The 11,616-nt window shown below is 29.7% G+C and overlaps 1 protein-coding gene across 1 annotated transcript; it reads right to left on the bottom strand.

Annotated features, from left to right (window-relative positions):
- Positions 1 to 1,132: 1,132 nt before the first annotated feature.
- LOC130826102 (probable mediator of RNA polymerase II transcription subunit 26b) lies at positions 1,133 to 5,870 on the bottom strand. Its single transcript, XM_057691641.1, has 9 exons — positions 4,650 to 5,870; positions 4,263 to 4,331; positions 3,941 to 4,023; positions 3,365 to 3,417; positions 3,112 to 3,224; positions 2,965 to 2,992; positions 2,523 to 2,839; positions 2,339 to 2,429; positions 1,133 to 2,248 (listed from the first exon to the last, which is right to left on the bottom strand). Exons 1-9 carry the CDS (start codon positions 5,178 to 5,180, stop codon positions 2,127 to 2,129), a joined length of 1,407 nt encoding a protein of 468 aa, XP_057547624.1. The 5' UTR covers positions 5,181 to 5,870; the 3' UTR covers positions 1,133 to 2,126.
- Positions 5,871 to 11,616: the final 5,746 nt, after the last annotated feature.

The following is an 11,616-nucleotide window of genomic DNA, read 5'->3' as shown; positions in this document are numbered from 1 at the left end:
AAGTAGAAATTGATCAGTTTAACGTCATAATTGATCACTTATAGGTTCAAATTGAAAATTTTTACTTTAATTGATATGTTTAAGTACTTTACGTTGAAACTGACACTATTAAGGTTAAAATTAATACCTTAAAAGTCAAAATTAATTAATGTCCAAAAAATGGAAAAATAAGAAAAAATATATAATGTTATTACACGCGTAAATTGAGCGGATCCAGACATGTCGTCCAAGTTTCGGTGATTATAGGAGAAGGAGGCTTTTGAGTATTGGGAAGCGGGGTCCAACCAATTTAATTTAATTGTAAATCTGGACAATAATATCTGACTTTTGTAATGTGCACGTGCGGAAAATTAAAGGCACCAAGTGTCAATCATATGTGCCTTCTAATATTCAACTCTTTCTTTGTTTTACTTCAACTACTCTTTTTTTTATTATTTTTTTATTTTTTATTTTTTAATTTTTATTTTTTTACTGTTGTACTTGTATTTGCATACAGAGTATACTCAGTCTAATCAAATTTACCGTATATATTTGTGGAAAATCAACGAAAATAGATAAAAGAAAAAAAAAACAGTTAAAATATTGTATCAATGTCTTGATGAAAAACAAAGAAAATGTGTAGGTTATGATCAAAATAGAAATGAAATGAACCAAAAAAATGCAAATTTGGTAAGACAAAAGAGTAATTAACAAAATATATCAGAATAAGATAGCTATCCTCATTAGCGATTTGAAGGGTGTTTGTCAAATAATTTTTTATTGGCTTGTTTAACTAGCTAAAAATATTAAGCGTTTTTATTGGTTTATAGGTTAAAAAGATAGTTAGTTGTTTAGAGAGGTGTTTGATAAAATTACATATTGAATGTTGGTTGTTTATTAGAAGACAAGTGAGTGAACAAGTCAAAAAATCATTTAAAATAGCTAACAAAATCGACATTTTAATTTTGACTTAAGCTAACAAATTAACTATTTTCTAAATAATTTTGGCTGATTGACCAATAAACAAGTCAAAAACTAAAACATAATAAAGCTGCTAATAATAAGAGCAATTTATGCTTAAAACGGTCAATGAAAATTAATAGCTTAAACAAAAAACAAAATAAACATGGATGAAAAGGAAAATATAAATTACAATTTTTAATAAATTTTAAACCACCTGAGCATAAAATAGGGAAAAAAGTTATTTATGCTAAAAGAATTAGTTGCAACAAAAGGTCCCACATAGTGGCAGATAAGTCTACCAACGACACTTGCAACTGCTATTAATGGAGATTAATAATTTGCTTTTCTTTACATTTTCTAAATCTTTTTAATGTTGTTCATTAATTTACCCCTTCCTAATTAAAGATAGCTCACAATTTTAGCATCTTAAGCATTGCTTATTCTATATTTCCAACTCATAAATAACAATAAATTCAAATTTAGTTACATGTTTTTTAATTTTTTCCTTTTTATGAGAGTTCACAACCCGCCCATCATATACATGCGTGTGCGCTTAATCTTAACAATATGAATCAAAATAACTCAACAGAAAACACCATTGTGTATACATAAAAAGATAAAATCAACTTAATAGATCATCGATAAAAATAATTAGATAAATCAATGTAAGAGATCATCGCTAACAAGTAACAGATGTCAGAAACTGCACATACATCTATATATATATATATATATATATATATATAATATTTGTGAAGTAAATACCTCATGTACTTTATTTTGGTTACATGTCTATGTGAGCTTTATCAGAATGGACCTTATTTTTTTGTGCACAAATTTCATGTACCATCCAGGCTATGGAACAAAGAAATTATGTAGCAAACAGTCACTGAAACATAAGTTATATCAGGACTCTTTAACAATTAGATGTTCAAATGACTGCTAAATCAAGTGCACAAGAAAGAAATTTTCCCGAGAGGTGGAGACCTTACGCCCTGCTAGAATAGCCGAACTTGGTGACCATTCGAGGATTCATCCATCGGAAATTTCGGAGCGTTTTGAAGCTCAAGCTTCTGCCACACTTACAATTGGCTAACTCTCGAAATAAACGCACGCATGTCAGACACTGTGTAGGGGAAAACGTCGCCTCTATTTAATTAGCCGGTAGAGAAGTCTCGCGCAGATCATCTCCTTCCATTCGCCCAATTCCGGTTGTTGCCAAATTTAGCATACGGATTTGGTTTCGAAAGCCCTTGCTTGGGCAGGTCATGTATCTCCATTACTTGTATGGTCCTCTGCCTCTTTGCTGTTTCCGACAAGGAGAAAAAAGACAATTTACAGTCGGAACGACTCAAAAGGAATTTGGTAATAATAGGTATTCGGGATACGAATATACCATTTTCGGCATGTTGATACCGCTCTTGGAGTTTCCTTTTTGTGGCTTCGAGTTTTTCTTGGACAGCAATCTCGCTCGAGGATTGTGCTTTCTGATATAACAGGCAACAAAGACGGGATTCAGCCATACATACAAAAACTTGGGAACTTTTGAATGGTATAAAATTTTGTACCATTATATATACCTCATGTTGAGGAGGTGGTCTCCTTTGGTCCAAGGGCTTCCTAAATTTCTGCTGAGGATTTGGTTCTTTTACCATTTTTGATTCACCGATAAGTTTTATAGGTCTACCGGGGCCAGATTGTGTGTTCGGGGTCTTGCTTAGCTTTGGAAGAGGCTCGGGCCTTTTGGGTTGTTGCACCTTGTTATCCCTTGCAAGAGGAATCGCCTGTTTTGGAGGTTCTTCTCTCCACTTTGGAGGGTCCTGCTTAGCCATAGCGGGCTTTCTTCCAACTTCTCGAACATCACGGTTCTTGTTGAATTCCCCACAGTTTCGAGGATCTGTAACACAATTCCCCGATCATCATCGTTGTGATTTTTTTTTAGTAAGGAATGCACAAAAAGAAACCGAAACCAAAACCAAAACGCGTATAAGACTAGCCTAAAGGAGAGAAAGTTTGACTCACTTCCATCATCATCCATGCCATCGAAGAACTTCATATCATTCACGATGTCCATAAAAACAAGATATGTCAGTTCGAGATTATAATAAGCGATCACAAAGCAAGTAATTTGTAATCAAGGTATGGCGGCATCAACATAAACAATCGTACCTGTGTAAAATCCATAGCTTGCGTAGAGAAAAATGCTCCTTCATCGAGAGGAGGAGAAGGAAGCCCTTCCTCTTCATCAAGTGTGGATGGGTTAACAGAATCAGGAGTACCTCCTACACAAATAAAGCGGAAAGATTAGTCGATATGTAAAATGTTGTGAATAGTGATACAAGAAACGAGAACAAGAACGCCTGTACGATCATATACTTCTATCACACAACAAAAAATCGAGATGGTATAGGCGGAATGATACCTGCAAGCTCTTGGGTGGCTTTCACCCACTCATCAACAAGAATCTTCCATCCACTATGAACACAAAATTATCGAGTTGTAACACTATTAGCAAAGATTTATGAGTCAACGAAGACGTTGCACTTAATGATCAGGAACAAAATCCGAACATCACATTGTGAATCAAGTTCATGTTCATTTCTATTAGAGTATATAACATATCTTGGGTCCTCAACCATCAACTTATGTTAGAGTACGCTAACTCATACATACCGTGCTAAAAGGTCAGAGTTGCGTAATATACCGAAGTTCATCACATAATAACTTTGCCATTAATTGCATACCATCTTCAATCTTCATAATATCATATAGACAAAGATGGTTCTAATAGTGCATTTCGAGATATTTATAACAAACATGGCAAACTTAAAAAACGAAGCATTATCAATGATCAATCTAGTGGCAACGGTAATAAACAACATGAAAAACTCTTGAACAAGAACACCACTACTCATCATTCATTCACAATATCAAGATCTCAAACAACACCAATATGCAATGGCCGATAAGACGATACGCTAAGAGTAAAGTGTCATACTCTATTAATTGTCGAGCAAGTTGACGAATCTCCTTCGAAATATGTTTCCTAATCCGGTTAACCGCCTTTCCAATTTCCGTCGTCTGAAATCAGCACAATTACCAAAAACAACACTCAATCCAAGCCAACTTAAAAATCATCATCATACCCCGTGCATCCTGCTCATAAGGAGGATATGAGCAGGGTCTGGGAAAGGAAAGAAGACAGCAATCCATAGCAATCCATACCCATTAAGAGGATGTGGTCAGAGTCAAAGCCAACTTAAACATGAACAATGAAAAACAACCAATTGATCATGATCAAGAAAGAATTAAGCTCAAACCTTTAAGATATCAACAGTCAAAGCCATCAATTGCAACCTCCTTAAGGACTCAAACAACACTGAATCAGACTGCCAAGAACAATTTCAACAAGTTAGAATCATCACTTAAACTAAAAACCCATGTCAAATTCATCAACCAAAAACTCAAACAACAACAACAATATGTTATCCCAATGCCATTAAGTAGGCATTGGATCCCTCCTAGGGTTCATAGGATATGAGCAACCTTGCGCTTGGCTCTGATATGAGCAACCTTGCTCTTGTTAGTGATAACAAGAGGTTGTTTCCGATTGATCAACCGGAAACTCAACAATAATTGTATAATCTCTAAGAATTAAGCTATTTCAACCCAAAAAAAAAAAAAATACAATAGCATAAAAAACCAACCTCATCTTTGTTATTAAGAAGTATATTTTTGATCCTAAAAACCTCTTCAATTATTCCATTAGTTTCTTCAATTGCATCAGTTAAAGCCTCAGCATCACCATAACTAAAATTACTTTCATGATTCAACAAATCCTCACCAAAAACAACTTGATCAATATGATCATAATTATCCCTAATTGTACTATTAACCTTACTTTCTTTACTTCCATCACCACCATTAACATGATGATTATCAACATCATGATTAAATTGATCAACCCCTTTAATTACGACCTTAACATCACCATGATTAACATCATCAACCTCAGAAACAGCTGACTCAACTCGTTCACACCCTAAACACCGAGTCAATCTACATGTAAAGAGTAACTCAGCGATTCTTTCTCTCCTAACTCGGAACTCTTCTGGACAATCTGATGCTGCCACCATTATTGAATTCTCAATTATATCAAATATATCAGAGTTTTTTGCTTTTCTAAAAAAATCCCTCCAATTATCAAGCCCATGACCACCACCTGATTTTGAGGTCATTTTTGATTGAATACTCACAAACCCAGATCTTATAAGGTTGTTTTAATCAATACCCAAATGTCAAAAACTCAAAATATCATTGCCCAGATGAACAAATTTTCAAAATGCGTGAAAATCAGGGTATCATTCGATCAAATCAGATTCTCACTAGAATATAATATACTCAATGGATTTCCGATTAGTAAATAAAAATCGCAGAAATTCAAACTTTCTACGTAATAAAATCGAAAAAAAACTAAAAAGAAAACTAATTCCGAAAAAAACTCCGCTTTTTTCTTCGACTATGTGAAGAAGAAGATTGAAGTGATTTTCAAGAGATTTAGAAACAAATTTACTATAAACTTGGGGCGGGTGAACAACAAATGTGGCAATAGACTACCCTAAAAATAAAAAATAAAATTAAAATTAATATAAAATTAAAATAAAAATTAATATTAGAAAATAGAAATTAAAATAAAAATTACAAGACTTGATATATTATGGTCCTATTTGTTTTTGATAATTTGAGAAAGTTGAGAGTATAAGAGAAGAGAAACAAGAATCAATATTATTTTTTTGTTGGGAAAATTTTACTACTTTTCCAAGGTAGAGTTGAATAAGAAATGTGATTATTAAAATATAAAATAAAAAGGTGGAGAATTTGACAAAGAAGAGGAAAATGGAAGGAAGAGAGAAAGATGTAGTAGGTGTTTTATGACTAGTATACTATTTAGATTTTAGGAAATAAATTTATTGGGGTGTAGGAATTTAGAATTGAAACTGGCCCCTATCTTTTGACTTATATCCTCGCTCTTAAAATAATTGTTTTCTAGTTTGGTCTTATTTTAGTTTAAAAACTAAGTATTATTTTTATACAAGACGATTTTATAGGATGCAATTTTTTTTAAGCCGACTCATGCATATTTAGTATATAAAAGTAATTATTTATAATTTTAAAGTAATTAATTAGATAAATAAATTAATTATATAGACATATCTCATAAGATTCTTACCCTATAATAAACAAAAAATAATTTATCTCCTTTTCTTTGTTTTTAATAAATAAAAATACTATAATTATAAATTACAAAGATCGTGAAAAATAAAAAATGGGAATTAAAAAGGGAATTTTGTTGTACTATTAAGTCACCAACGAAAAGGAAAGAAGAGAAAATTCAGAGAAAAAGATAAAAAACATATTGAAAGATATAGGAAAGAAACACAATCAATATTTAATAACTCAGAGAGGTGTTTATTGAATTTAATTTAATTATCATTATTATTATAAAATTAAATAAATATTGAGTTTTTAAGTCTATATTTTGATAATGATGATAAAAGGGTGAAAGAGTATGAAGGATGAAGATTGAAAGGGAGGCAAGTCTTGGAAGGAATAGACAAATTTGTCAGTTTTCAATTTGGATTAAACTAAAAAAATATTGAATTTTGGGTATAAACTATATTTATGGATTATGGGTGGAGGTACTTCACCTTCAAAAAACGAAGGTTCTCAATCTATTTTTTTTCTTGGATTTCTTACTCCACATTTAATTTTTGTGAGCGTTTTTATTGTGATTTATTAATTTTATCGTTTTATTTTGATGTTAAAATTGTAGATACATTAACCAGTTAAATAAATAGCGCAAAGAGTAACAAACTTTTAGAATATATCAATACTTAACAATATTAACTATGTAAATCTTATTTTGTTAATAAAATTTATTTAGCTTGGGAATCGATTCACATGAATTTGGTATTTCACTTTAACACTAAAGAGCTACTCTCTTATGTGACCGTCTCTTTTAAAAATGTATTTAAAGACCAGTCTATTAAAGATTAATGCCTAATTACCATATTCTTAAGGACTACTTATATTATTCTTAATGTTTACTTACGTGTTCTTAAAAGTTACTTTTAATATCTCAAATGTCTACTTACATTATTCTTAATGTCTACTTATAATATTTTAAAAAATTAATAATAAGCCATTCCATTTAAAAATGTTCTTTCAAAGATAACATCACCAAAAAATTTGTGAACATTCCCCGAATAAAGATTCAATGTAAAAAATAACTAAAATTTTTTGTGCCTCAATACATTCAATTGTTAAGTTTTTTGTTATTTGTAGTAAGTTATGAACATTTATTTCATACTCCAAGTCTCCAACTGTTTTGGTCTGTAAACTAAGTTCTGCATGATTTGTTTGGTTTTGTCGTTTCTCACTGAACTAAAATGTATTTACAAAATGTGCACATAAATATAGTTTCACTCTATTTTAATTATTACTCAAGACGTTTCATATTGAGAAAGATTTTTGTGTGTGGTTCATTTTTTCTTGTTAGGATAAGATGTGTAAATGAAAAAAAAAGTGCAAAAAATAAGTATTATTAGAGCTTAAAGTTATTAAGCAAAATAACATCTAATGGCTTTATATTGGAATTTTGTTATATTTTGGTTATAATAAATTCATACGAGTAGTATATAAGGGGAAAATATATAAAACATTAATACAATACGTGTAATTTGATTATGAATTTTCAATTTAATGTTATTTTGAGAGATATAATCTACATCATTTATATATAAATAAATCTTTAGGTGCTACATATTATGTTTTATCATTTCCCTCCAAAATGAAAACTTATTTTTTAAGATAAAGAATAGAGACAACAAATATGAAAATCAGAAATTTTACTAAGAAAAAATAATATATATTCTAATTAAATAAAATCTAACTTTCAAAAATACATATAAAAATAGTAAATAACCCATATTATATTTGTTATTATTCGTACTCACTTAAAAAATATTGTTATTTAAAACTTAGAGTAATCTGGAATGTAAAATCTTATACTAATACTTCTAGGAGTATTACATTATTAGTTATTTCTTCTAACACACTTAAAGAAACAGCCCAAGTCTCATGGGGTGGTGCCCCCATTGGATGGAATTAGACCCTTCTAGTGAGGTAAACAAAAGGTACCAAATTCTCACGATACCAGAATAATTCTATGGGCGGGTCACTAGTGGACTTGGCGGCTTCATTATGTTAACAAATACAATATTACTAATCTTTTTAACACAAATTATTGTGAGATATAGTTTTTTAAGAGATCATTATTAACAAGGTTGGCCTATAAAGAAAAATAGAAAATAACAGTAAAAATTAAGTTTTAATGGATTGGGTCTAATGGACGTTTCTCTCAGAGACACCTTCTGTCTTTTAAATTGTTTATATAATTTTTTGATGTTTACCAATGTACATATTCCATCAAAAGTAAAAAAATTATAATATGTTTGATGTTAATAAATTTTACATCGGGATGAATTAAACAAGATCTCTCATATTTTATTTATATAATAAGAATAAAATACAAAATAATTAATGAATAATATCAAAGAACCAAATGCAACAATAATAGTAAATAAAAGAGGTATGTTTTAAAATGTACTTTCTATGTTATGTTTTCTCGTTACATGTTACTTGTGTTAAAAAAAAGGGAATCTTATTAAGAAAAAAACTAAAATAACCCTAGTGATTAAGATGAGTTGAGTGAAAAAATAAAAGAAAGTTAAAAGGGTAAAAGAAAAAAGTAAGGACAAAGTAGATTTTTATATATTTCTTCTTTATCAAAAATAGTAATTTAGCAAGTAAAATAACAGTTTAAAAAGTGTAGTAAGTATAAGAATTCTTATATTTAAATATAATAAAACAAAAAAAAAAAAGTATATTTAGGTATTGGCAAATATTTCATTATTAACTTACCTTTTATTTTCTTGAACTAACGATACGCCCATCGACACAAAACGACTCACCAAACATTGCAGTGGTGATTAAACTGTTGTTGTTGCTTCCAACTCAGCTTGCATTTTTGTATTGACGCTGGGTTACGAGCCATTGTTTGAGGGTGCACAACATAACAAATGCAAATGGCCCACTCTATATGAACCGATACGACACGAATTTCACGTAATCTTCTGCCACGTGTTGATAATTGATGACGTGTGACATGAGAATGAATTCGGTGGCGAAAACACGAAAGTGTCAAATTCGACACATGGGTGTTAGAAAGAGTCAAACAACTCAGCGTGTATGTTTTTGTAAAAAGTACATGCATTTATTGGTTGACAAATGGATAGAATTTTACAATTTTGGAAAGCTATTGTTTCACTCTAATACTCATCTTTACCCTACTCTTCAACTAAACATATCCCATCTTACTTCGTCTTTTCCAAATAATTAACCGCTTATAGTTAATTATGATTTAATTAACTCATTTTAATAATTAATTTAAATTAATTAAAAACATGCTGTCGAAACCACAACTTGTTCAACGTTATTTATGGCAACAAACAATTTTATCCAGTTAATTTACTAAATTAATATTCCTTTTTATTCTTTTTATTAGTCCCATTTATTTTTGATTACTATTTACTTATTACTTTTAATATATTGTTTTATTCTTAATCTATAAGTTAAAATAGAGTCAAGTGAGATCTTGTTTGATTCGTCTCAATGCAAGAATTATTAATATTAAATTTTTATAATTTTTAATTAAACTTAATTAAAAATATTAAGAGTTAAAATATTATCTCAACAAATGTGAAAAAAATAAATAAAAACTAATAAGTTAAATAGGAAGGAGTATTATATAGTTTGCCCACTCAATTATTTATATAAACTTAAATAAGCTTAAATTATTTTATCAATTATGCGGGTTGTTGACTAGGTAGGATGAAAAACGTTAATAAGAATTTAATTGAAGCCTCACTTATAAAATATTGTATTTATCGTTACTAAGGTAAAATCTGATTCTCCATGTTAAAAAAATTTAGTAGTGGTTTTGATTAGGTTGGTATGAAATATGTCAAAGTCTGAACAGGTGAAATAGGATGTATAAAATCGAAAATGAGTTAACACTTAACACATAACACACATGCTCACTTCAGGTCACTTCGATTGTTACTACTGCACACTAGATTACAATTTTTACATTAAATGAGTAATAAAATGAAATAAATTATAAGTCAAAAATTTTACTTTCTAATTATCCAGTTATGTTTTAGCAAATATATTTTCGCTTACGGCCTTACATTATTGGTTGAATCTATTAGATGGTTTGACTAAATAGAAATATTTATTGATAAATCAGTTGTTATGAATATATTTAGTAAAGGGAGTAATAATTTATGATTGTGGCTAATGGCAATTTGATATAGAAAAGGCCTATACCCTATGTCTTAAAGTTATCATATTAAAAGGTTCTTTTATTTAAATAAAAAAGTAAATTTTAATGAGAATACTAATAGTGTTAGAAAATTATTTTTTTTGTTAAATTTTCAGAAATTATTCAAAATATTTGTTTAATACCATAGAAAATCTATATTGTTATAGATTAAAACTATATTTTTAAATAAATAAAACTCAAAATAACATCGCTCTAAAAATTTATAATTTATACGGATTTTTTATGCGAATAAAAAATTTTAGAAGATTGGACAATGTAGCTAATCAATTAGAAAGCTTGTAAAGATTTCCAAAGTGCCAATATTAACCAATTTGTGTTTATTCAGTTATTTCGTCAAAGTCAAGGTTTTATTTTAGATACGACTTAACAAAAATAATTCTAGCTAATCAAAATTAGTTACATGTTAAAACTAGCAATATGTTTTCTTTAATTTACCTTTGATAGTTCCTTTTTCCTCTTTCTGTTCTATGTGGTTTTTTTTTTTAATTTACCTTTTTATAATTTTATTATCTATTTACTTTTTTTCTTTTTAAATGGTCAAATCCTAAATCCGTCTTATTTTGTATTTTGATGTTATTTTGATGTTACTCATTTCTTATTTTGCAGGGCTAGCTCTATTTATTTCGGTTTAATAGTTTGCGCGCTTTCCTCCTATCCTCTTCGACTCTCCTTAAAAGATATGAGTATAATTTGTCTACTACCTTTTGTCTTTTTTTCTCGAATCTTGTCTTATACGGAATGTTGAGCTGATCATAATATGTTTTCTTTAGAAAAGAAATATCAAATATGTTATTATTGTATATTTTCGCAAAAAAGTAAGATTGTCTGACCTAAAACTGATAAAAACAAGTTCATCACGATTCACGTGGCTCATTTAGTCCACTATCAAGTGGAATATACCAACTTTATTGATTTTATTAGGTTTTTTTATTAGGTACATAATGCAACACATATTACACCACCATTGGAATTTGGTGGTGTTTGACGGAAGGATCCGAAAGGGTCGGACAAAACATTTTTGACTGACTGGGCTGGGCCAAAGGCCCATCAACCATTATGCCCATATGTTCAATGGTGTTCACAGTTAGTAATTACGAACAGGGTTGAAAAAGTCAACAAGCCTGTTAGCAATTAGTAATTGCAAAAAGCTTTTTTGCCTTTTTAAAAAAGTAAGCACCTGTTTGCAGTTACTAACTGCGAATGGCACC

The sequence above is a fragment of the Amaranthus tricolor genome, chromosome 10, assembly GCF_026212465.1.
Source record: "Amaranthus tricolor cultivar Red isolate AtriRed21 chromosome 10, ASM2621246v1, whole genome shotgun sequence".
Classification (NCBI taxonomy): Eukaryota; Viridiplantae; Streptophyta; class Magnoliopsida; order Caryophyllales; family Amaranthaceae; genus Amaranthus; species Amaranthus tricolor.
This window is presented reverse-complemented; position numbering and strand designations above follow the sequence as displayed.

Bases quoted from the DNA above. Each gene is read 5' to 3' on its own strand.
- LOC130826102 (XM_057691641.1), bottom strand. From the start codon at position 5,180: ATGACCTCAAAATCAGGTGGTGGTCATGGGCTTGATAATTGGAGGGAT. The intron at 3,225-3,364 runs GTATCATTCCGC...TTATTTGTGTAG, and splicing joins AGCCACCCAAGAGCTTGCAG to GAGGTACTCCTGATTCTGTT. The intron at 2,430-2,522 runs GTATATATAATG...CTGTTATATCAG, and splicing joins GACCACCTCCTCAACATGAG to AAAGCACAATCCTCGAGCGA.